This window comes from Trachypithecus francoisi, unplaced genomic scaffold, assembly GCF_009764315.1.
Source record: "Trachypithecus francoisi isolate TF-2019V2 unplaced genomic scaffold, Tfra_2.0 Lachesis_group5, whole genome shotgun sequence".
Taxonomy (NCBI): domain Eukaryota; kingdom Metazoa; phylum Chordata; class Mammalia; order Primates; family Cercopithecidae; genus Trachypithecus; species Trachypithecus francoisi.
Window position 1 is genome coordinate 82,561,727 of NW_022681470.1, and position 26,911 is coordinate 82,588,637.

Sequence of the window (26,911 nt, forward strand, 5' to 3'; positions counted from 1 at the left end):
TCTCTATCTCCTTCAGTTCTGCTCTGATCTTAGTAATTTTTTCTATTGTAACATTTGGATTCCTTCTTTATTTCCTTTTCATTTTTTACGCATTTTTAAAATAGTTACCTGGGAGATTGCAGTTAACATCTGCTAGGGTCTGAATTGTGTCCCCCTACCCAAAATTCATGTGTTAAATCTCCATCCCACAGTACCTCAGTTTGTGTCTCCCCTTATTCATGGGGAATACATTTCATGATCCCCAGTTGATGCCTGGGACCACAGATAGTACTGAACTCTATATATACTATGTTTTTTCCCATACATATCTATTATGAAGTTTAATTTATAAATTTGACATGGTAAAAGATGAACAATGAAAACTGATAATAGAACAATTTTTTAAAATGTGATGTAATAAAAATTATTTGAATGTGGTCTGTATCTCTCAAAATATCTTATTGTACTGTACTCATCCTTCTTGTGTTCTGTCGATCTGATAACTGAGTTGTTACTGAGTGACTAATTAGCAGGTAGATTTAAGTCCCAGGTGAGACAGAGCAAGATGATGCAAGATTTCATGAAACTACTCAAAATAGCGTGAAATTTAAAACTTACAAATTGTTTATTTCTAGAATTTTGCATTTAATATTTTTGGACTGCAGTTAACCACAGGTAAATGCAACTGCAGAATGTGAAACTATAGAAAAGGGAGGATTACAGTATATTTGGAGATACAATCTTTAAAGAGGTGATTAAGTTAAAATGAGGCTATTACAGCAGGCCCTTATCCAATTTGACTTGTGTACTTATAAGAAAAGGAAATTTACAAACACAAAGAGACATCAGAGGTGTGTGTATGCACAGAGAAAAGACCACATGAAGACTCAGTGAGAAGGCAGTTATTGGCGGGTCAAGGAGTGAGGCCTTTGAAGAAATCAAACCTCCTATCAACTTGATCTTAGACTTTTACTCTTCAGAACTGTGAGAAAATAAATTTGTTGTTTAAGTTACCCAGGCTGTGATATTTTGTTGTGGCAGCCCTAGCAGACACTTAACTACCAATCTGTTAGAACTGATACCAACTTAACTTCAATAGCAGATATTAATTCTGCTCCTTCCCAGCTCTGTTCCCTGCTTTATGTTGTTACAAACTGTATCTTTATATGTTGTGTACCCATTAATATAGATTCATTATTGTTGTTTATGCATTTTTTAATTATATAGGAAAAAAAAGGAGTTACAAATTAAAAATTAAATAATAGTGGCTTTTATATTTACCTTAACCGTAGATCTTTATTTCTTCCTGTGAGTCTGAGTTTTTGTTTATTGTTTTTTTCATTTGAGCCTGAAGCATTTATCCCTTTATCCATTCCTTCAGCATTTTCAGTAGGGCAATTTTCCCAGGGATTATTTATTTAGCTTCTGTTTATCTGAGAATGCCTTAGTTTGTCCCTCACTTTCATGGGATGGTTTAGCTGCATACAGAATTCTTGGTTGACAGTTTTGGTTTTTGGTTTGTTTGTTTTAGCACTTTGTACCATCCTATGCCTTCTGGCCTTTGTACTTTCTGAGGAGAATTGACTTCTAATTTTGCTGAGGATCCCTTGTATTGCCTCTCTCCTGCTACTTTAAAGATTTGCCTTTGGACATTAATAGTTTGATTATAATGTGTGGATCTCTTTGTGTTTATTTTTCTTGGTGTTTCATCGGTTCTTAGATTTGTATTTTATATCTTTAATTAATTGAAACATTTTTGGCCAGTATTTCTACCAACATTTTTTTCTACTTTTTCTCTCTTTTCTTATTCTGTTTTGTTTGTTTGTTTTTGTTTTGTTTTTTATTATACTTTAAGTTATAGGGTACATGTGCATAACGTGCAGGTTTGTTACATATGTATACTTGTGCCATGTTGGTGTGCTGCACCCATCAACTCGTCAGCACCCATCAAGTCATCGTTTATATCATGTATAACTCCCCAATGAATTCCTATAATGTATAGATTGATATGTTTTATGGTATTCCATAGGTCTCTTGGACGCTATTTATTTTATTTATTTTTCTTTCTTCTCTTGAAATGAGTAATTTCAGCTTCCTTATCTTCAGGTTTGCTCATTATTTTTTCTATCTGCTCAAATCTGCTGTTGAATGCCACTGTTGATTTTTTATTTCAACTATTTTATTTTTCAACTCTATAAACTCTATTTGGTTCCCTTTTATTATTTCTATCTCCTTAATGGTAGTTCCTACTTGTTCTTACACTGCTTTCCAGTTTCCTCACACTTGCTCTGTGCTGGGGTAGTTTTTGACTGATTAGCTGTGCCTGCTCTGAGCCTAGTGATCAAGCTAAGATGAAGGTTTCAATTCATCGCAGGTCTTTCTGCATACATCTTGATGCATATGGCTTTCAGAATTCCCCTATATGAATATCTAAATTTCCCAAAGATTTTACCCAGGCTTCTCCCTGAGGCCTTATATGGTCTGTCATATGTTTCTACCTGTCATCTCTTGCCCTAGGCTTCCACAGGTCTGTAATCTCTCTGAAGAAGTGCCTGCCAATTTTTCTGCCTGACATCTGAGATACGTAAAACGAGACCAGATATTCTGGCAAGACAGGTTAAAATATTGCAAATAAGGTTTATTTCAGGGCCAATTCTGACCTTAAGCTTAAAAGTGTTTTCTACTGTCTCTCACTTCTATACTCAACCCAGTCCCCAGACACATTACATGCCAGTTTATATACTGTGTTCCTGGATTAGACAAAGATTTTTTCCCATTTTTTCTGGGGGTACTGTTTGTAGGATTACAGTTTTTTTAAAAGAATGATTTGTATATTATGGCTAATTTTAACAGTCAATATTTACTGTTCCTTGTAAATTGCTACCTTTATATAGTCTTTTTTTGGTGTGAAGGATTTCTCCTGTAACCTTTTAATAATAAGAATGCAAATAAACTAAATAATTGCTCTATAGTTAGTGTCTTTAAAAACTACACTGGATTTTTCTCAGATTTCAGGAAGAAAAGGAAAAGTAGATATTTGTGTTTTAAATCCAAAGTGTATCACTCTCAGTGAACTATATGGACAACTGGATCCTAATACTATGGAATGGACTGATGGATTATTATCAGCAACAATTCGAAGTTATGTATATTTTAACACACCAAAGAACTCCAAGAAAGACATTGATCTCAGACTAAAGTCAGGAATCTCAGATTTATCCAATGTAAGTTTAGTGTTGAATTAATATTTTTATTTAACTAGTGTGGATTATTTAATTGCTTATCCAAAGACTGATGTTAAAACATAGTTATATATCTAGTAGTGTAAAAATAAATTTTAAAATGTTATGAATAGTTTTTAAAAAGAAAAAAATTGTAAGTTATTAAAAAATGGAAAATCTCCCATTGAATTTTAAAATGGTCAGTAAATGAAAGAATGAAGTTAAAGAAATTTGCTTTTAAAGGAGCACAAAGTGAATTAAGTTTGAATGGAAAATGATCTAGTGATTGCAGCACCTCCAAAATACCTTACAAACTAATGAGACTAAAAAACTCTTTGTTAGAAAAGTGAATAAAGTATTTGATGGAAAATTCATCACAGAATAAATATAAATGGCAAAAAGGAAAATTTTTATTCTCATTAGCATTAACTAGAGATTACTGGTCAATTTCATTAGATAAAACACCTTAACAAAGAGATGATGTTTAAAACCAAACAGAGAAGCCAGGTGTGGTGGCATAAACCTGTAATCCCAGTTCCTCTGGAGGCTGAGGCAGTAGGGTCCCTTAAGCCTGGCAGTTCAAGACCAGCCTGATCGATATCACAAGACTCCATCTCAAATAATAAGAATAAATATTAAAACTAAATAGATTAATTAAGATTTTTAAAATGGGAAAACAATATTTCACATTTACTAGATTGTGAAATAGAAATTCATATGTGTCTGGAGATAATATTGGGAATATGTATTGAGATTTAAAACCAGACATTCCTTAATATGAAGGAAATAAAATTGTATTGGGTTGCTGCTATTTTTATATTGGTATGAGAATCCTTTCTACATTAAAAAGTAATTAATCATTTATCTGTCATATGTGCTACACATATTTTCTCCAATGTATGAAAATGTTTATCAGTATATTCTTTGATAGACTATAACTTTTCAATCACACCCTGAAAAGGTTATTCTAAGTCTAAGATTATTATGGTAAATTGATAGTTGCATAATAACAAAGATATAGTAAACCTATTTAAACCTTTGATCTGTGTGTAATTTATTTTAGTGTAAGTGAATTTTTCCAAAATGGAAAATTTTTCTGACACAATTGAGCAACTCATCTTTTTCCCACTAACATAAAATGATACTAGATACTTATATCTGGGTCTGTTTCTGCATTCTTTACTCTGCCGGTCTGTGGCCAGCAAAAAGAAACAATTTTAATTATACTGACTTTATTATAGGTTTTACTATCTAGAATAATAGTCGGTCTTTATCAGTCTTCTTTTTCAAGATTTATTTCATAGCTGTTCTGCAACTTATGTTTGTTTCCCCTTTGCAAGAAATGCTTGAGTTTTTTTAAGTTCTCAGGTAGTGGAATCTTTATGTTGTTGCTGATTTTATTATTATATTGTCTTTTATTGCATTGTAATTAGAGAATATTGGCTCTGATGTTTGTCTTATTTTTAGGATAGTTTAGCATTTGCTTAATAATGTGAAATAATATTTGCATTTTTATAGGCAGGTTTATTCTATTTACATTACTGGTTGTAACATATGTTTGGGCTTATTGTTGTCATTTGTTTTATATTATGATTCTTTTAAATTATCCAGTGTGTATTTTCTTTGCTTTGATTTCTTTATTCCCTCTGATAATTTGGAAGATCCATAGTCTATTTTATTCTCCTTGGTGTTACTTTTTTTTTTTTTTCTTTTTATTATACTTTAAGTTCTAGGGTACATGTGCATGACGTTTATATCATGTATAACTCCCCCATGCAATCCCTCCCTCCTCCCCCCTCCCCATGATAGGCCCCAGTGTGTGATGTTCCCCTTCCCGAGTCCAAGTGATCTCATTGTTCAGTTCCCACCTATGAGTGAGAACATGCGGTGTTTGGTTTTCTCTTCTTGTGATAGTTTGCTAAGAATGATGGTTTCCAGCTGCATCCATGTCCCTACAAAGGACGCAAACTCATCCTTTTGATGGCTGCATAGTATTCCATGGTGTATATGTGCCACATTTTCTTAATCCAGTCTGTCACAGATGGACATTTGGGTTGATTCCAAGTCTTTGCTATTGTGAATAGTGCCGCAATAAACATACGTGTGCATGTGTCTTTGTAGTAGAGTAATTTATAATCCTTTGGGTATATACCCAGTAGTGGGATGGCTGGGTCATATGGTACATCTAGTTCTAGATCCTTGAGGAAACGCCATACTGTTTTCCATAATGGTTGAACTAGTTTACAATCCCACCAACAGTGTAAAAGTGTTCCTATTTCTCCACATCCTCTCCAACACCTGTTGTTTCCTGACTTCTTAATGATTGCCATTCTAACTGGTGTGAGATGGTATCTCATTGTAGTTTTGATTTGCATTTCTCTGATGGCCAGTGATGACGAGCATTTTTTCATGTGTCTGTTGGCTGTATGGATGTCTTCTTTTGAGAAATGTCTCTTCATATCCTTTCCCCACTTTTTGATGGGGTTGTTTGTTTTTTTCTTGTATATTTGTTTGAGTTCTTTGTAGATTCTGGATATTAGCCCTTTGTCAGATGAGTAGGTTGCAAAAATTTTTTCCCATTCTGTAGGTTGCCTGTTCACTCTGATGGTAGTTTCTTTAGCTGTGCAAAAGCTCTTTAGTTTAATTAGATCCCATGTGTCAATTTTTGCTTTTGCTGCCGTTGCTTTTGGTGTTTTAGACATGAAGTCCTTGCCCATGCCTATGTCCTGAATGGTACTACCTAGATTTTCTTCTAGGGTTTTTATGGTATTAGGTCTAACATTTAAGTCTCTAATCCATCTTGAATTAATTTTCGTATAAGGGGTAAGGAAAGGATCCAGTTTCAGCTTTCTACTTATGGCTAGCCAATTTTCCCAGCACCATTTATTAAATAGGGAATCCTTTCCCCATTTCTTGTTTCTCTCAGGTTTGTCAAAGATCAGATGGCTGTAGATGTGTGGTATTATTTCTGAGGACTCTGTTCTGTTCCATTGGTCTATATCTCTGTTGTGGTACCAGTACCATGCTGTTTTGGTTACTGTAGCCTTGTAGTATAGTTTGAAGTCAGGTAGCGTGACGCCTCCAGCTTTGTCCTTTTGACTTAGGATTGTCTTGGCAATGCGGGCTCTTTTTTGGTTCCATATGAACTTTAAAGCAGTTTTTTCCAATTCTGTGAAGAAAGTCATTGGTAGCTTGATGGGGATGGCATTAAATCTATAAATAACCTTGGGCAGTATGGCCATTTTCACGATATTGATTCTTCCTATCCATGAGCATGGTATGTTCTTCCATTTGTTTGTGTCCTCTTTGATTTCACTGAGCAGTGGTTTGTAGTTCTCCTTGAAGAGGTCCTTTACATCCCTTGTAAGCTGGATTCCTAGGTATTTTATTCTCTTTGAAGCATTGTGAATGGAAGTTCATTCCTGATTTGGCTCTCTGCTTGTCTGTTACTGGTGTATAAGAATGCTTGTGATTTTTGCACATTAATTTTGTATCCTGAGACTTTGCTGAAGTTGCTTATCAGCTTAAGGAGATTTTGGGCTGAGACGATGGGGTTTTCTAAATATACAATCATGTCATCTGCAAACAGGGACAATTTGACTTCTTCTTTTCCTAACTGATACCCTTGATTTCTTTCTCTTGCCTGATTGCCCTAGCCAGAACTTCCAACACTATGTTGAATAGGAGTGGTGAGAGAGGGCATCCCTGTCTTGTGCCAGTTTTCAAAGGGAATTTTTCCAGTTTTTGCCCATTCAGTATGATATTAGCTGTGGGTTTGTCATAAATAGCTCTTATTATTTTGAGGTACGTTCCATCAATACCGAATTTATTGAGCGTTTTTAGCATAAAGGGCTGTTGAATTTTGTCAAAAGCCTTTTCTGCATCTATTGAGATAATCATGTGGTTCTTGTCTTTGGTTCTGTTTATATGCTGGATTACGTTTATTGATTTGCGAATGTTGAACCAGCCTTGCATCCCAGGGATGAAGCCCACTTGATCATGGTGGATAAGCTTTTTGATGTGCTGCTGAATCCGGTTTGCCAGTATTTTATTGAGGATTTTTGCATCGATGTTCATCAGGGATATTGGTCTAAAATTCTCTTTTTTTGTTGTGTCTCTGCCAGGCTTTGGTATCAGGATGATGTTGGCCTCATAAAAAGAGTTAGGGAGGATTCCCTCTTTTTCTATTGATTGAAATAGTTTCAGAAGGAATGGTACCAGCTCCTCCTTGTACCTCTGGTAGAATTCAGCTGTGAATCCATCTGGTCCTGGACTTTTTTTGGTGGGTAGGCTATTAATTGTTGCCTCAATTTCAGAGCCTGCTATTGGTCTATTCAGGGATTCAACTTCTTCCTGGTTTAGTCTTGGGAGAGTGTAAGTGTCCAGGAAATTATCCATTTCTTCTAGATTTTCTAGTTGATTTGCGTAGAGGCATTTATAGTATTCTCTGATGGTTGTTTGTATTTCTGTGGGGTCGGTGGTGATATCCCCTTTATCATTTTTTATTGCGTCTATTTGATTCTTCTCTCTTTTCTTCTTTATTAGTCTAGCTAGCGGTCTGTCAATTTTGTTGATCTTTTCAAAAAACCAACTCCTGGATTCATTGATTTTTTGGAGGGTTTTTTGTGTCTCTATCTCCTTCAGTTCTGCTCTGATCTTAGTTATTTCTTGCCTTCTGCTAGCTTTTGAATGTGTTTGCTCTTGCCTCTCTAGTTCTTTTAATTGTGATGTTAGAGTGTCAATTTTAGATCTCTCCTGCTTTCTCTTGTGGGCATTTAGTGCTATAAATTTCCCTCTACACACTGCTTTAAATGTGTCCCAGAGATTCTGGTATGTTGTATCTTTGTTCTCATTGGTTTCAAAGAACATCTTTATTTCTGCTTTCATTTCGTTATGTACCCAGTAGTCATTCAGGAGCAGGTTGTTCAGTTTCCATGTAGTTGAGCGGTTTTGATTGAGTTTCTTAGTCCTGAGTTCTAGTTTGATTGCACTGTGGTCTGAGAGACAGTTTGTTATAATTTCTGTTCTTGTACATTTGCTGAGGAGTGCTTTACTTCCAATTATGTGGTCAATTTTGGAATAAGTGCGATGTGGTGCTGAGAAGAATGTATATTCTGTTGATTTGGGGTGGAGAGTTCTATAGATGTCTATTAGGTCCGCTTGGTGCAGAGATGAGTTCAATTCCTGGATATCCTTGTTAACTTTCTGTCTCGTTGATCTGTCTAATGTTGACAGTGGAGTGTTGAAGTCTCCCATTATTATTGTATGGGAGTCTAAGTCTCTTTGTAGGTCTCTAAGGACTTGCTTTATGAATCTGGGTGCTCCTGTATTGGGTGCATATATATTTAGGATAGTTAGCTCTTCCTGTTGAATTGATCCCTTTACCATTATGTAATGGCCTTCTTTGTCTCTTTTGATCTTTGATGGTTTAAAGTCTGTTTTATCAGAGACTAGGATTGCAACCCCTGCTTTTTTTTGTTCTCCATTTGCTTGGTAGATCTTCCTCCATCCCTTTATTTTGAGCCTATGTATGTCTCTGCATGTGAGATGGGTCTCCTGAATACAGCAGACTGATGGGTCTTGACTCTTTATCCAGTTTGCCAGTCTGTGTCTTTTAATTGGAGCATTTAGTCCATTGACATTTAAGGTTAATATTGTTATGTGTGAACTTGATCCTGTCATTATGATATTAACTGGTTATTTTGCTCGTTAGTTGATGCAGTTTCTTCCTAGCCTCGATGGTCTTTACATTTTGGCATGTTTTTGCAATGGCTGGTACCGGTTGTTCCTTTCCATGTTTAGGGCTTCCTTCAGGGTCTCTTGTAAGGCAGGCCTGGTGGTGACAAAATCTCTAAGCATTTGCTTATCTGTAAAGGATTTTATTTCTCCTTCACTGATGAAGCTTAGTTTGGCTGGATATGAAATTCTGGGTTGAAAATTCTTTTCTTTAAGAACGTTGAATATTGGCCCCCACTCTCTTCTGGCTTGTAGAGTTTCTGCCGAGAGGTCTGCTGTTATTCTGATGGGCTTCCCTTTGTGGGTAACCCGACCTTTCTCTCTGGCTGCCCTTAAGATTTTTTCCTTCATTTCAACTTTGGTGAATCTGGCAATTATGTGTCTTGGAGTTGCTCTTCTGGAGGAGTATCTTTGTGGCGTTCTCTGTATTTCCTGAATTTGAATGTTGGCCTGCCCTACTAGGTTGGGGAAGTTCTCCTGGATGATATCCTGAAGAGTGTTTTCCAACTTGGTTCCATTTTCCCCCTCACTTTCAGGCACCCCAATCAGACGTAGATTTGGTCTTTTTACATAATCCCATACTTCTTGCAGGCTTTGTTCATTTCTTTTTCTTCTTTTTTTTTCTTTTGGTTTTCTCTTCTCGCTTCATTTCATTCATTTGATCCTCAATCGCTGATACTCTTTCTTCCAGTTGATCGAGTCGGTTACTGAAGCTTGTGCATTTGTCACGTATTTCTCGTGTCATGGTTTTCATCTCTGTCATTTCGTTTATGATCTTCTCTGCATTAATTAGTCTAGCTGTCAATTCTTCCACTTTTTTTTCAAGATTTTTAGTTTCTTTGCGCTGGGTACGTAATTCCTCCTTTAGCTCTGAGAGGTTTGATGGACTGAAGCCTTCTTCTCTCATCTCGTCAAAGTCATTCTCTGACCAGCTTTGATCCGTTGCTGGCGATGGGCTGCGCTCCTTTGCAGGGGGAGATGCGCTCTTATTTTTTGAATTTCCAGCTTTTCTGCCCTGCTTCTTCCCCATCTTTGTGGTTTTATCTGCCTCTGGACTTTGATGATGGTGACGTACTGATGGGGTTTTGGTATAGGTGTCCTTCCTGTTTGATAGTTTTCCGTCTGACAGTCAGAAGGACTGTCTGTTGGTCTGTTGGAGATTGCTTGAGGTCCACTCCAGACCCTGTTTGCCTGGGTATCAGCAGCAGAGGTTGCCGAAGATAGAATATTGCTGAACAGCGAGTGTACCTGTCTGATTCTTTCTTTGGAAGTTTCCTCTCAGGGGTGACGCCACCCTGTGAGGTGTGGGGTATCAGACTGCCCCTAGTGGGGGATGTCTCCCAGCTAGGCTACTCAGGGGTCAGGGACCCACCTGAGCAGGCAGTCTGTCCGTTCTCAGATCTCAACCTCCGCGTTAGGAGATCCACGGCTCTCCCCAAAGCTGTCAGACAGAGTCGTTCGGGTCTGCAGCGGCCCCGCTCTTTCCCCTAATGGACTGCAGCTGTGCGCTGTCCGCAGCGGTAGAGTCTACAGAGACAGGCAGGCTTCCTTGAGCTGCTGTGAGCTCCACCCAGTTCGAGCTTCCCAGCGGCTTTGTTTACCTACTTAAGCCTCAGCAATGGCGGGCGCCCCTCCCCCAGCCTCGCTGCTGCCTTGCGGATAGATCGCCGCAGACGGCTGTGTTAGCAGTGAGGGAGGCTCCGTGGGCGTGGGACCCTCCGGCCAGGTGTGGGATATATTCTCCTGGTGTGCCTGTTTCCTTAAAGCGCAGTATTGGGGTGGGAGTTACCCGATTTTCCAGGTGTTGTGTGTCTCAGTTCCCCTGGCTAGGAAAAGGGATTTCCTTCCCCCTTGCGCTTCCAGGTGAGGCGATGCCTCGCCCTGCTTCAGCTCACGCTGGTCAGGCTGCAGCAGCTGACCCGCACCGATTGTCCGGCACTCCCTAGAGAGATGACCCCAGTACCTCAGTTGAAAATGCAGAAATCACCGGTCTTCTGTGTCGCTCGCGCTGGGAGTTGGAGACTGGAGCTGTTCCTATTCGGCCATCTTGCTCCGCCGGAACTTGGTGTTACTTTTATAGCTATGATTTTATATAATACCATTAATTTTCCATTTAGATGGTATCTATGACACTTTTATCATGTATGTAATCATGAAATTAGTATACTTTTCCTTGTTCCCACTTCCTTTTTGATTTTTCTGCCACCTGATTTGGGCAAATTATATTGTTATTACTTTTTTCTTACTTTTGCTCATTGTTTTAACTATAAATTGGTTTATGATTATATTATTTCACTTTTCAGTTTTAAATAATTACTTGGAATCACCAGCACCCTGCTTTTAGATGAAAATATTGACGTAAGCAAATTACTTCTCACCTTTTTTTCACATCCGACTTTTACTAGTTACACTGTTGTATCATTGTGACAGATTACATCTGCATTCTTCACAATAGCCATGTTTTTGGAAATAAAGACTCATTAATATAGAAATGGTAATTCTTCATGTATTGAGCTATAAATGCAATGCAGTTTTAATCAAAATTTTATCAGGTTTTGTCAAAACAGCCTTGTTAAGATATAATTCACATGTTACAAAATTCACACATTCAAAATATACAATTCAACAGTTTTTTTAGTATATTCCCAGAGCTGAACAACCATCACCATGACCTAATTTTAGAACATTCTCATTAACTCAAAAGTAAACATTCTAATCACTGACATTCACTGCCCATTCCCAAATCACCATCTTCTCCCGCCTCCCCAACACCAGCCTTAGGAAACCATTAATCTACTTTCTATCTCTATAGATTTTTTATTCTGGACATTTCATATAAATTAAGTTATATAATATGTAGTCTTTGCGATTAGCTCTTTGACATAGCATAGTGTTTTCACGGTGGGCCTATGGTACCTCATATAACAGTGCTTCATTACTTTTTATTGCCGAATAATATTCCATTGTACTGATACAACTAACATTTTGTTTATCCTTCAGTTGATGGACACATGGGTGGTTTCTATTTTTTGCTATTATAAATAGTGTTGTTATGATCATTTGCATACCAGTTCTTGTGTGAATGTGGGCTTTCATTTCTTATATATATACAGATTAGAGTAGAATTACTGGGTCACATGGTCACTTTATGCTTAACATTTTGAGGAACTGCCAAACTATTTTTTATAGAGGCTGCCTTCTCCCATTTCTCTACAGCCTCAAAACAATTGTGATTGTCTATTTTTTAATTACAGCCAGTTAGTGGTTGTGCAGTGGTAAGTCATATCCTTTAGTGTTTATTTGATTTGCATTTTCCTGATGGCTAATGATGTTGAGTGTATTTTTATGTTGCTGTTGGCCATTTGTATATTTCCTTTGGCGAATGTCTGTTCAGAGCCTTGCCTATTTTCAATTGCTTACTTACCCTTTAATTATTGAGTTTTAAGAGTTATTTTTCAATACACATTCCCATTCAGATATATGATTTGCAAATATTTTCTCTCATTCTGTAGGTCATCATTACTTTCTTTGATGGAATTTTTTACAGGACAAAAGTCTTTAACTTTTTTCTTTTTTTATCATTTGTGTTAATATATCATTAAAAAGTTTGCATAACTGACGGTCACAAAAATTTATTTCTGTGTTTTACTTTAGGAGTTTTATTGTTTCAACTAATATGTAGGTCTTTGGTCCATTTTGGGTCAATTTTTGTGTGGGGTGTACATCAGGGTCCCCCTCATTCTTCTGTATGTGGATATCCAGGTGTTCCAGCAATATTTGTTGAAAAGACTGTTCTTTCCCTCCATGAAATTATCTTGACACCCTTATAAAAAAATCAGTTGATCATAAATGTAAGGATTTATTTCTGGATTTTCTGTTATGTACCATTGATCTATATGTCTGTGTTTCTGTAAATACTATGCTTGATTGCTATAGCTTTGTGGTAAGTTTTGAAATAGGGAAGTGAGATGATTTTTTTTAAGACCTTGACAAACTGTTTCCAAAATTTATGTGGAACATACATGGTCCATGACACTCCTGAATAAGAGAAAGGATTAGGGTGGTAAGACATACCACATATCAAAAAGTATTATAAAATTAGGATAAATCAATGTGATATTGTTGCAGAAAAAGATGGCAATTATAAAATAATATGTGCCTATGACATAATGTGAAAATATACAGAGAAAAAGTTGACAAAATTTAATGGAGAAATTGACAACTGTGCAATCATAGATTTTATTACATCTTTCTCAGCAACTGATAAGCAATATGGCACAGTGGCTGTGATAAAATTCTTTGTACTAATAATTTTGAGTTAGAAGTTGAAATAGAAAAAATTATACTAAAAGTGGTACAAATCTATAAAATACAGTTCGATAAATGTAGAAGAAAGGAGCTTGTCCTATGGAGAGTGGGGCAGGGAAACCTATATAATTAAGAAAACTTGAATAAATGAAAGATGCACCACATTCCCATATGGAAGACTTCCATCATAAAAATACCAATCCCTACCAAATTAATGTATACAATAATATCTTTCTAACCAAAATCTCAGTGTTTTTTTTTTAAACTGACAAATAAGGGAGGCAGAGCAACATGGCCAAATAGAAGCCTCCATAGATCATCCCCACTTGCCCACAGGAACACAAAATTTAAGAAATATCTACACAAAAATTCACCTTCATAAGAACCAAAAATGAGGTATGTGATTGTAGTACCTGGCTTTAATTTCGTATCACTGGAGAAGGCACTGAAGAGGGTAAGAGAGACAGTCTTGAATTGCCAATGTCATTGGTCTGCCATCCCCTGGCAGCAGCTGTGTGGTATGCAGAAAAAATCTGTGCACTTGGGAAAGGGAGAGCATAGTGACTATGGGATTTTGCATTGGAACTCAGTGCTGCCAGCACCAGACAGAATTCAGCCAATGCCCATGAAAGGAGTACTGAGACTTGCCCTAGCCAGAGGGTAGTAGCCCATCCCAGTGGTCAGAACTTGAATTTCAGCAAGCCTTGTCACTATAGACTAAAGGACTCTGACGTCCTAAATTAACTCGACAGGCAGTGTAGGCCATAAAGGACTGCAACTCCTAGGCAAGACCTAGTGCTATGATGGGCTTAGAGCCAGTGGACTTGGGGGGCATGAAACCTAGTGAGACACCAACTGGGGTGGCAAAAGGAGTGCCTGCACCACACCTTCCCCAACCCCAGGCTGTGCAGCTCACAGATCCAAATGTGATTCCTTCATCGTGCTTGAGAAGAGTGGGAAGAGTAAGGAGAACTTGGTCTTACAACTTGAATACCAACTCAGTCACAGTAGGATAGGGCACCAGGCAGAGTTGTGAGGCCTTAACTCCTGGATGACATATGTAGGCACACCCTGGGACAGAAGAGAACCCACTGCCTTGAAGGCAAGACCCAGTCCTGGCAGGATTCATTACTTACTGACTAAAGATCCCTTGGACCCTAAATAAAGAACAGCAGTAGAAAAAAGAAGCTAAAAATTTTAAATATGTATATATTATATATATATATAAATACCAAATAAGTAACCTAATGATACATCTTAAAGAACTAGAAAGGCAAGAGTGAACCAAACCCAAAATTGATAGAAGTAATAAAGATCAGAGCAGAAATAAATAAAATTGAACTGAAGGAAACTATAAAAAAGATCAACAAAATGAAAAGTTTATTTTTTGAAAAGAGAATGGACATTTACTCTAAGAAAAAAAGAGGACCCAAATATTTAAAATCAGAGATGAAAAAGAAGACACAACAATCAATACTGCAGAAATTCAAAGGATCATTAGAGGCTACCATGTGCAACTATATGCCAGTCAGTTGGAAACCCTGGAAGAAATGGATAAATTCCTATACGCAGACAACCTACCAAAACTGGATCATGACAAGACCTGAACAGACCAAAAACAAGTAAAATTATCAATGCCATAATATAAAGTCTCCTAGCAAAGAGAACCCCAAGAACTGATTACTTCACTGCTGAATTTTATCAAACATTTAAAGAACTAATACCAGTCCTACTCAAACTATTCCAAAAAATATAAGAAGAAGGAATGCTTCCAAACTCTAAGGCCAGTATCACCCTAATACTGAAAGCAAAGACACATCAAAAAAGAAGAGTACAGGCCTATATCCCTGGTGAAAATTGATGAAAAAACCCTCAATAAAATATTTGCAAAACTAACTCAACAACACATAAAGAAGATCACTCACCATGACCAAGTGGAATTTATCCCAGGGATGCAAGAATGGTTCTACATATGCAAATCAATCAGTGTGATACTGATTGATTCTGATACATCACATCAACAGAATGAAAGACAAAAACATATGAACATTTCAATTGATGCTGAAAAAGGATTTGATACCATTCAACATCGCTTTATCTTAAAAACTGTCTAAATACTGGAACATACTCCAACACAATAAAAGCCACATATGACGGACCCACAGCTAATATCACACTGAATGGGGAAAAACTGAAAGCTTTTTCTCTAAGGTCTGGAATAAGAAAAAGATGCCCTTTTCTACCACTGTTATTCAACCACTGTTATTCACTGTTATTCAGCTCCTATCTAGAGCAATCAGACAAGTGAAGGAAATAAAGCCCCACCAACTTGGAAAGAAAGAAGTTAAGTTATTTTTGTTTGTAGACGATATTATCTTATACTTGGAAAAACTTAAAGACTCCATCAAAAACTATGAAAACTGATAATATCACTAAAGTTGTGGGATAAGATCAGTACACTAAAATCAGTAGCATCTCTACATGCCAACAGTGAATAATCTGAAAAAAAATTCAAAAGTTAATATCATTTATAATAGCCACACATGAAATTAAATACCTAAGAATTAATTTAACCAAAGGAGTGAAAGATTTTTACAATGAAGCCTATGAAACATTGATGAATCAAATAGGACACAAAAATGGAAAGATATTCCATGTTTATGGATTGCAGGAACCAATATTGTTACAATGTCAGTACTACCCAAAGCAATGTACACATTCATTACAGTCTCCATTAAAATAGTAATGACATTATATACAGAAATAGGAAAAACAATTCTAAAATTTATATGGAGCTACAAAAGACCCAGAATAGCCAAAGCTATCCTGAGCAAAAAGAACAAAACTGGAAGAGTCACATTACCTGACTTAAATTATACCACGGAGCTATAGTAGCCGAAACAGCATGGTACTGGCATAGAAACAGACATTGACTAGTGCAGCAGAATAGAAAACCTAAAAACAAATTCATATAGATCTATAGTGAATTCATTTTGATAAAGGCACCAACAGCATACTTGGGAAGACATTCACTTCCATAAATTTTGCTGAGAAAACTAGATATCTATATGCAGAAAAATGAAACTATACATTTGTATACTTGCCATACACAAAAATCAAATAAAAAGGGATTAAAGACTTAAATCTAAGATCTCAACCTATGAAACTACTAAAAGAAGACATTGGAAAACTCTCCAGAACATTGGACTGGCAAAGATTTCTTGAATATTCCACAAGCACAGAAAACCAAAGAAAAAAATTAGATCACATCAAGTTAAAAAGCTTTTGCACAGCAAAGGAAACAATTAACAAAGTAAAGAAACAACCCACTGAATGGGAGAAAATATTTGCAAACTATCCATCTGACATGGAATTAGTATCCAAGATATATAAGGAGCTTAAACAACTCTGTAGGAAAAAAATCTAATTATCTAATTTAAAAATGAGCAAACGATCTGAATAGACATTTCTCAAAAGAAGACATACAGATGGCAAACAGGTATTTTAAAAGGTACTCAACATCATTGATCATCAGAGAAATACAAATCAAAACTACAATGAGAGATGATCTCACCGCAGTTAAAATGGTGTTTATCTAAAGAGAGGCAATAACAAATGCTGGTGAGGATGTGGAGAAAAGGGAATGCTTGTATATTGGTGCTGGGAATATAAATTAGTACAACCACTATGGAAAACATTGTGGAGGTTCCCTAAAAAACTACAAATAGAGCTATAATATGACCCAGCAATCCCACTGCTGGGTATATACCCAAAAGAAAGGAAATCAGTATAATCAAGAGATATCTGAACTTTTATGTTTATTGCAGCACTATTCACAATAGCCATGAATGGAAACAATCTAAGTATCCATCAACAGATGAATGGATAAAGACAATATGGTACTCATATGCAAGGGCGTACCAACCAGCCAAAATAGAAATGAGATCCTGTCCTTTCCAACAACATGGGTAGAACTGGAGGTCATTACGTTAGGTGAAATAAGCCAGGCACAGAAAGACAAACTTTATATGTTCTCAATTATTTGTAGGAACTAAAAATCAAGCAATTGAATTCATGGAGATAGGGAATAGAATGAGGGTTACCTCAGGCTGGGAAGGGTAGTGTGGTGGGCTGGGGAATTGGCTAGTGCATACAAAAATATAGTGGGATACAATGAATAAGACCCACTATTTACTAGCATGATAGTGTTGCTATAGTTGATAATAATTAATTCTACATTTTTAGTAACTAAGAGTATAATTGCATTGTTTGTAACACAAGGGATAAATCCATGAGGTGATGGAAGTCCCATTTACCTTGATGTGATTATTACACATTGTATACCTGTATCCAAATATCTCATACATCCAATAAATATGTACACCTACTACTATCAGACGAACACCAGATCTCTTGGCAGAAACTCTACAAGCCAGAAGAGAGTGGGGGCCAATATTCAACATTCTTAAAGAATTTTCAACCCAGAATTTCATATCCAGCCAAACTAAGTTTCATAAGTGAAGGAGAAATAAAATTCTTTGCAGACAAGCAAATGCTGAGAGATTTTGTCACCACCAGACCGCCTTACAAGAGCTGCTGAAGGAAGCACTAAAAATGTAAAGGAACAACCAGCACCAGCCATTGCAAGAGCATGACAAATTGTAAAGACCATCGATGCTAAGAAGAAACTGCATCAACTAATGAGCAAAATAACCAGCTAACATCATAATGACAGGATCAAGTTCACACATAACAATATTAACCTTAAATGTAAATGAGTTAAATGCTCCAATTAAAAGACACAGACTGGCAAATTGGATAAAGAGTCAAGACCCATCAGTGTGCTGTATTCAGGAGACCCATCTCACATGCAGAGACACACAGAGGCTCAAAATAGAGGGATGGAGGAAGATCTACCAAGCAAATGGAAAACAAAAAAATGCAAGTGTTGCAATACTAGTCTCTGATAAAACAGACTTTAAACAAAGATCAAAAGAGACAAGAACATTACATAATGGAAAAGGGATCAATTCATCAAGAAGAGCTAACTATCCTAAATATATATGCACCCAATACAGGAGCACTCAGATTCATAAAGCAAGTCCTTAGAGACTTACAAAGAGACTTAGACTCCCACACAATAATAATGGGAGACTTGAACACCCCACTGTCAACATTAGACAGATCAACAAGACAGAAAGTTAACAACGATATCCAGGAATTGAACTCAGCTCTGCACCAAGCAGACCTGACAGACATCTACAGACTCTCCACCCCAAATCAACAGAATATACATTCTTCTCAGCACCACATTGCAGTCATTCCAAAGTTGACCACATAGTTGGAAGTAAAGCACTCCTCAGTAAATATAAAAGAACAGAAATTATAACAAACTGTCTCTCAGACCACAGTGCAATCAAACTAGAACTCAGGATTAAGAAACTCAATCAAAACCGCTCAACTACATGGAAACTGAGCAACCTGCTCCTGAATGACTACAGGGTACATAACGAAATGAAGACAGAAATAAAGATGTTCTTTGAAACCAATGAGAACTAAAATATAACATACTAGAATCTCCGGGACACATTTAAAGCAGTGTGTAGAGGGAAATTTATAGCACTAAATGCCCACAAGAGAAAGCAGGAAAGATCTAAAACTGACACCCTAACATCACAATTAAAAGAACTAGAGAAGCAAGAGCAAATACATTCAAAAGCTAGCAGAAGGCAAGAAATAACTAAGATCAGAGCAGAACTGAAGGAAATAGAGACACAAAAAACCCTTCAAAAAATCAATGAATCCAGGAGCTGGATTTTTTGAAAAGATCAACAAAATTGATAGACCACTAGCAAGACTAATAAAGAAGAAAAGAGAGAAGAAACAAATAGATGCAATAAAAAATGATAAAGGGGATATCACCACTGACCTCACAGAAATACAAACTACCATCAGAAAATACTATAAACACGTCTGTGCAAATAAATTAGAAAACCTAGAAAAAAATGGATGATTTCTGGATACTTACACTCTCCCAAGACTAAACCAGGAAGAAGTTCTATCCCTGAATAGACCAATAGCAGGCTCTGAAATTGAGGCAATAATTAATAGCCTTCCAACCCAAAAAAAGTCCAGGACCAGACTGATTCACAGCTGAATTCTACCAGAGGTACAAGGAGGAGCTGGTACCATTCCTTCTGAAACTATTTCAATCAATAGAAAAAGGGAATCCTCCCTAACTCATTTTATGAGGCCAAAATAATCCTGATACCAAAGCCTGGCAGAGACACAACATAAAAAGAGAATTTTAGACCAATATCCCTGATGAACATCGATGCAAAAATCCTCAATGAAATACTGGGAAACCAAATCCAGCAGCACGTCAAAAAACTTTTCCACCATGATCAAGTGGCTTCACCCCTGGGATGGAAGGCTGGTTCAACATATGCAAATCAATAAATATAATCCAGCATATAAACAGAACCAAAGACAAAAGCCACACGATTATCTCAGTAGATGCAGAAAAGGCCTTTGACAAAATTCAACAGTCCTTCATGCTAAAAACTCTCAATAAATTCGGTATTGATGGAGTATATCTCAAAATGATAAGAGCTATTTATGACAAACTCACAGCCAATATCATACTGAATGGGCAAAAACTGGAAAAATTCCCTTTGAAAACTGGCACAAGACAGGGATGCCCTCTCTCACCACTCCTATTCAACATAGTGTTGGAAGTTCTGGCCAGGGCAATGAGGCAAGAGAAAGAAATAAAGGGTATTCAATTAGGAAAAGAGGAAGTCAAATTGTTCCTGTTTGCAGATGACATGATTGTATATTTAGAAAACCCTATCATCTCAGCCCAAAATCTCCTTAAGCTGATAAGCAACTTCAGCAAAGTCTCAGGATACAAAATCAGTGTGCAAAAATCACAAGCATTCTTATACACCAATAACAGACAGAGAGCCAAATCATGACTGAACTCCCATTCATAATTGCTTCAAAGAGAATAAAATACCTAGGAATCCAACTTACAGGGGATGTGAAGGACCTCTTCAAGGAGAACTACAGACCACTGCTCAATGAAATAAAAGAGGACACAAGCAAATGGAAGAACATTCCATGCTCATGGATAGGAAGAATCAATATCATGACAATGGCCATACTGCCCAAGGTAATTTATAGATTCAGTGCCATCCCCATTAAGCTACCAATGAGTTTCTTCACAGAATTGGAAAAAACTGCTTTAAAGTTCATATGGAACCAAAAAAGAGCCCGCATTGCTAAGACAATCCTAAGCCAAAAGAGCAAAACTGGAGGCATCACGCTACCTGACTTCAAACTATACTGCAAGGCTACAGTAATCTAAACAGCATGGTGCTGGTACCAAAACAGAGATCTAGACCAATGGAACAGAACAGAGCCCTCAGAAATAATACCACAATTCTACAACCATCTGATCTTTGACAAACCTGGCAAAAACAAGAAATGGGGAAAGGATTCCCTATTTAATAAATGGTGCTGGGAAAACTGGCTAGCCATAAGTAGAAAGCTAAAACTGGATCCCTTCCTTACACCTTATACAAAAATTAATTCAAGATGGATTAGAGACTTAAATGTTAGACCTAAAACCATAATAACCCTAGAAGAAAACCTAGGCAACACCATTCAGGACATAGGCATGGGCAAGGACTTCATGTCTAAAACACCAAAAGCAATGGCAACAAAAGCCAAATTTGACTAATAGGATCTAGTTAAACTAAAGAGCTTCTGCACAGCAAAAGAAACTACCATCAGAGTGAACAGACAACCTACAGAATGGGAGAAAATTTTTGCAATCTACTCATCTGACAAAGGGCTAATATCCAGAACCTATAAAGAACTCAAGCAAATTTACAAGAAAAAAAAAAACATCAAAAAGTGGGCAAAGGATATCAACAGACGCTTCTCAAAAGAAGACATTTACGCAGCCAACAGACACATGAAAAAATGCTCATCATCACTAGCCATCAGAGAAATGCAAATCAAAACCACAAGGAGATACAATCTCACACCAGTTAGAATGGCAATCATTAAAAAGTCAGGAAACAACAGGTGCTGGAGAGGATGTGGAGAAGCAGAAACACTTCTGCACTGTTTGTGGGACTGTAAACTCGTTCAACCATTGTGGAAGACAGTGTGATGATTCCTCAAGGATCTAGAACTAGAAATACCATTTGACCCAGCCATCCCATTACTGGGTATATACCCAAAGGATTATAAATCATGCTGCCATAAAGACACATGCACATATATGTTTATTGCAGCACTATTCACAATAGCAAAGACTTGGAACCAACCCAAATGTCAGTCAATGACAGACTGGATTAAGATAATGTGGCACATATACACCATGGAATACTATGCAGCCATAAAGGATGAGTTCATGTCCTTTGTAGGGACATGGATGCAGCTGGAAACCATCATTCTGAGCAACCTATCCCCAAAACGGAAAACCAAACACTGCATGTTCTCACTCATAAGTGGGAATTGAATAGTGAGAACACTTGGACACAGGAAGGGGAACATCACATACTGGGGCCTGTTGTGGAGTGGGGGTAGTGGGAGGGATAGCATTAGAAGATATACCTAATGTAAATGATGAGTTAATGGGTGCAGCATACCAATATGGCACATATATACATATGTAACAAACCTGTATGTTGTGCACATGTACCTAGAACATAAAGTATAATTAAAAAGTATATATTTACAGTATACAACATGATGTTTTGATATATGTTTACATTGTGGAGTGATTACCACATTTGCAAAATTAACATATCCATCACCTTACATAGTTACCTTTTTTAGTGAGAATATTTAAGATCTACTCTTAGCAATTTTCAAGTATGTAATACTTTATTGTTAACTGTAGTCACTATGCTCTAGATCTCCAGAACTTATTTAGGCTGTCTAAATGAAAATTTATATTCTTTGACCAACATCCCGCATTTCCTCTCACCTCACCCCCAGCTCCTGGCAACCACCATTCTACTGTCTGCTTCAATTAATTCAATTTTCTTAGATTCCACATATAAGCAAAATTATGCACTGTTTGTCTTTCTGTGCTTGGCTTATTTCACTTAACGTAATGACCTCCAGATTTATCCATGCTGTCACAATTCACAGGATTTTCATATATATATACCACATTTCCTATCCATTCATCCACTGATGGACATGTAGGTTGATTCCACATCTTGGCTATTGTGAAAAGTGCTTCGATGAACATGGGAGTATAGAGTTTTCTTTGACGTGCTATTTTTATTCCTTTGGGTATATAGCCCGTAAATTGATTACCAGGTAATTTGGCATTTCTGTTTTTAATTTCTCATGGAACCTCCAAATTGTTTTTTATAACATCTAATTTACATTCCCACCAACATCATAACAAACGTTCCCTGTCACCACATCCTCACCAACGTTTATTATCTTTTGTCTTTTTGATAATAGCCATTCTAAAAGCTGTGAGATGGTAGCTCATTGTAGTTTTAATTTACGTTTCCTTAATGAGCATTTTATCATATACCTGTTGGCTATCTATATGTCTTCTATGAGACATATTTATTCAGATCTTTTGTCCAATTTTTTTTTTTTCGAGACGGAGTCTGGCTCTGTCGCCCAGGCTGGTGTGCAGTGGCACGATCTCAGCTCACTGCAAGCTCCACCTCCCAGGCTCATGCCATTCTCCTTCCTCAGCCTCCCGAGTAGCCGGGACCACAGGTGCCTGCCACCACACCTGGCTAATTTTTTGTCTTTTTAGTAGAGATGGGGTTTCACTGTGTTAGCCAGGATGGTCTCGATCTCCTGACCTCGGATCCACCCACCTCGGCCTCCCAAAGTGCTGCGATTACAGGCATTAGCCACTGCACCCGGCCCCTTTGTCCAATTTTTAATTGGGTTATTTGTTTTCTTGCTGTCAAGTTGTTTGGGTTCCTTATAGATTTTGAATACTAACTCCTTATTAGACATATGGTTTGGAAATACTTTCTCCCATTTCATAGGTTGCCTCTTCACTCTGATGTTTGCTATGCAGAAGCTTTTTAATTATGTGATCCCATTTGTCTATTTTTGCTTTTGTTGCCTATGCTTTTGAGGTCATATCCAAAAAATTGCCCAGACAAATGTCCTGGAGGTTTTCCTTTATGTTTTCTTCTGGCAGTTTTATAGAGTCAGGAATTACATTTAAGTCTTTAATCTCTTTTCAGATGGTTTTTGTGTAGATATAAATTGAATTCAATGTCATTATTCTGCATGTAGATATACAGTTTTCCCATGTCATTTATTGAAGATGCTATCCTTTCCCCATTGTGTATTCTTGGCACCTTTGTTGAAGACCAATTGACTATTAATATGTGGGGGTTTTTTTATTTTTAATTCGGTGATTTTATTTTAAGATTTATTTGTAAGTGTAAGCGTCCAAGAGTTTGAGAGAATCTGGGCAGAAAATCATAGTACTTTAGAGTTCTAAAATATTTTAAGTAAACTTTAGAACAAATCCAAATTGTAATCACAACAAATACTGACACAGAATAGAGTCCAGAAACATATGCAAACATAAAAAGAAATTTGATGATACAACTAAAATAATATTTCTAATCAGTAAGGAAAGCTTTGCATATTTAGTCCTCTGTAAAGTTTGCTATTTTCCTATGTGAAAACATAGACTCCTATCTCTTCCTTAGGCAGAAATAAAATTCCAGATTAGTGAACAATCTAAATGTACAGATAAAATTATAGACATACCATAATATTTAAGGGCATGTTCTCAGTTAGGAAGTCCTTATCTAAGACCGGACACCCAGAAATCATAAATAAAAAATAAAAGTATTTGAATATAAATATATATGAAATTTTTTGCAATAGTTACAACAAACAAAGTTAAAGCAAACCACAATCAATAATAAAATATTTACAAAACTGACAGACCATGAGTTAATGTCCCTAACATGAAAAAAGAACTTCAAAAATGAATAAGGGGGAGAGAGCCAAGATGGATGACTAGATGCAGCAAGGAGGAACATCTCCCACTGAGAGAAAAGAACATAGAGTACACTCTGAGCAGCTCTTCAGAGAGAAGACATTGAGGGTGGACAGGGGAAGGGCACAGACTGTGGGCTGAAGGGAGAGGAAGCCGGAAACCCTGCATGGGGCAGCTGAGCACTGAGACTGGCCTTAGTGTCCACTGTGTAAGGGGTGAGTTGAACAGGCTGTCTTCAAGAGATCCATCTCACAAGCAATGACACCCATATGCCAAAAGTAAAGAGGTGGAGAGAAATCTACCAAGAAATGGAAAACAAGAAAAACCAGGGATTGCTATTCTAATTTCAGACAAAACCAACTTTTAAAAACAATGATCAAAAAAAGAAAGAAAAATATTACATAATGGTAAAGGGTTCAATTCAACAAGACGACTTAAGTATCCTAAATGTATATGCCCCTAACACAGGAGCACCCAGATTTCTAAAACAAGTTCTTAGAGACCTATGAGGAGAGTTAGATAACCACACAATAATAGTGGGAGACTCAACAACGCACTGACAGTATTAGATCATTCATGCAGAAAACTAACAAAGATATTTGGATCTGGAACTTGACACTTGACCAAATATGTCTAATGGATATCTGCAGAACTCTCCACTCAGAACAGAGTATACATTATTCTCATATGCTTGTGCCACAAAAAGCTAAAATCAACCACAAAATCAACCATAAAATTATTCTCTGCAAATTCAACAAAACTGAAATAATAACTACACTCTTGGACCACAGCACAATAAAAATAGAAACCAATCCTAAGAAGATTCCTCCAAACTATACAATTACATGGAAATTAAACAACCTGATCCAGAATAACAATTAAACTAAGGCAGAAATCAATACATTTTTTAAACTAATGAGAACAAAGGTAAGACATACCAAAATCTCTGAAACACAGATGAGGTGTGCTGAGAGGAAAGTTTATAGCACTGAACACCAACATAAAAAAGTCAGAAAGCTCTCAAATTAACAAACTAACATTATTCCTAGAGGAACTAGAAATACAAGAGCAAACCAACCCCAAGGCCAGCAGAAGAAAAGAGATAACCCACATCAGAGCTGAGCTGAAGGAAATTGAGACGAGAAAAAAAAAAAAAAAAACAATAAAACCAGGAGCTGATTCTTTGAAACAATAAATAAGATTGATAGACCACTAGCTAGACTAATAAAGAAGAAAGAGAGAAGATCCAAGTAAACACAATCAGAAATGACAACAGGGACATTGTACCTCACCGCTCAGAAATACAAAAAACCATCAGAGACTATTATGAACACTTCTATGCACACAAACTAGAAAACCTAGAAGAAATGAATACATCCTGGAAACATACAACCTCCCAAGATTGATCCAGGAAGAAACTGAATCCCTCAAGAGACCAACAATGAGTTCCAAAATTGAATCAGTAATAAAAAGCCTATCAACCAGAAAAGGCTGTGGACCAGATGGAGTCACAGTTGAATTCTACCAGCTGTATGAAGATGAGCTGGTACCAATACTACTGAAACTATTCCAGAAATTTGAGGAAGAGAGACTCCTTCCTAATTCATTCCGTGAGGCCAGCATCGTTCCAATATCAAAATCTGGCAGAAGCACAGAAGGTGGAAAACTTAAGGCCAATATTCTTGATGACCATAGATGCAGAAATTATCAATAAAATAATAGCAAATTAAATTCAGCAGCACATCAAAAAGCTAATCCACCTTGATCAAGTAGGCTTTATCCCTGGCATGCAAAGCTTGTTCAAAATACACAAATTAATAAATGTGATTTATCGCATAAACCAAATTTAAAACAAATACCACATGATTATTTCAATAAATGCAGAAAAGGCTTTTGAGAAAATTCAACATCCCTTCATGCTAAACACCCTTAACAAGCTAGGCACTGAAGGAACATGCCTTATAAAATAATAAGAGCCATCTATGACATACCCACAGCCAACATCATACTGAATGGGGAAAAGCTTGAAGCATTCCACTTTGGAACCAGAACAACACAAGGATGCCCACTATCACCATGCCTATTCAGCATAGTATTGCAATTCCTATCCAGAGCAATCAGGCAATAGAAGGAAATAAATGACATCCAGATAAGAAGAGAGGAAGTTAAACTATCTCTATTTGCAGATAGTATCATTCTATACCTAGAAAACCCCATAGTTTCTGCCCAAAAGCTCCTAAATCTCATAAACAACTTCAGCAAAGTTTCAGAGTATAAAATAAAGGTACAAAAATTAGTAACATTTGTATACACCAATAATGTCCAAGCTGAGAGCCAAATCAAGAACACAATCTCATTCACCATAGCCACAAAAAAGTAAAATACCCAGGAATACATCTAACCAAGGAGGTGAAAGATGTCTATAATGAGAATAACAAAACAGTACTGAAAGAAATCAGAGATGACACAAACAAATGGAAAAACATTCCATGGTCGTGGAGTGGAAGATTCGATATTGTTAAAATGGCCACACTGCCCAAAGCAATTACAGACTTAATGCTATTCCTATCAACTACCAGTGACATTTTCCACAGAATTAGAAAAACTTATTATAAAACTCTTAGGAAACAAAAAAGAGCCAAAT

General features: G+C 36.8%; 1 protein-coding gene across 1 annotated transcript in view; it reads left to right on the plus strand.

The window, feature by feature from the left end:
- Positions 1-26,911, plus strand: part of DNAH14 (dynein axonemal heavy chain 14) — a 604,313-nt gene that overhangs the window by 289,883 nt on the left and 287,519 nt on the right. The window contains exon 38 of the mRNA XM_033199195.1: positions 2,988-3,203. Within this exon, the coding sequence (XP_033055086.1) occupies positions 2,988-3,203 (216 nt within the window). The remainder of the gene's footprint in view (positions 1-2,987; positions 3,204-26,911) is intronic.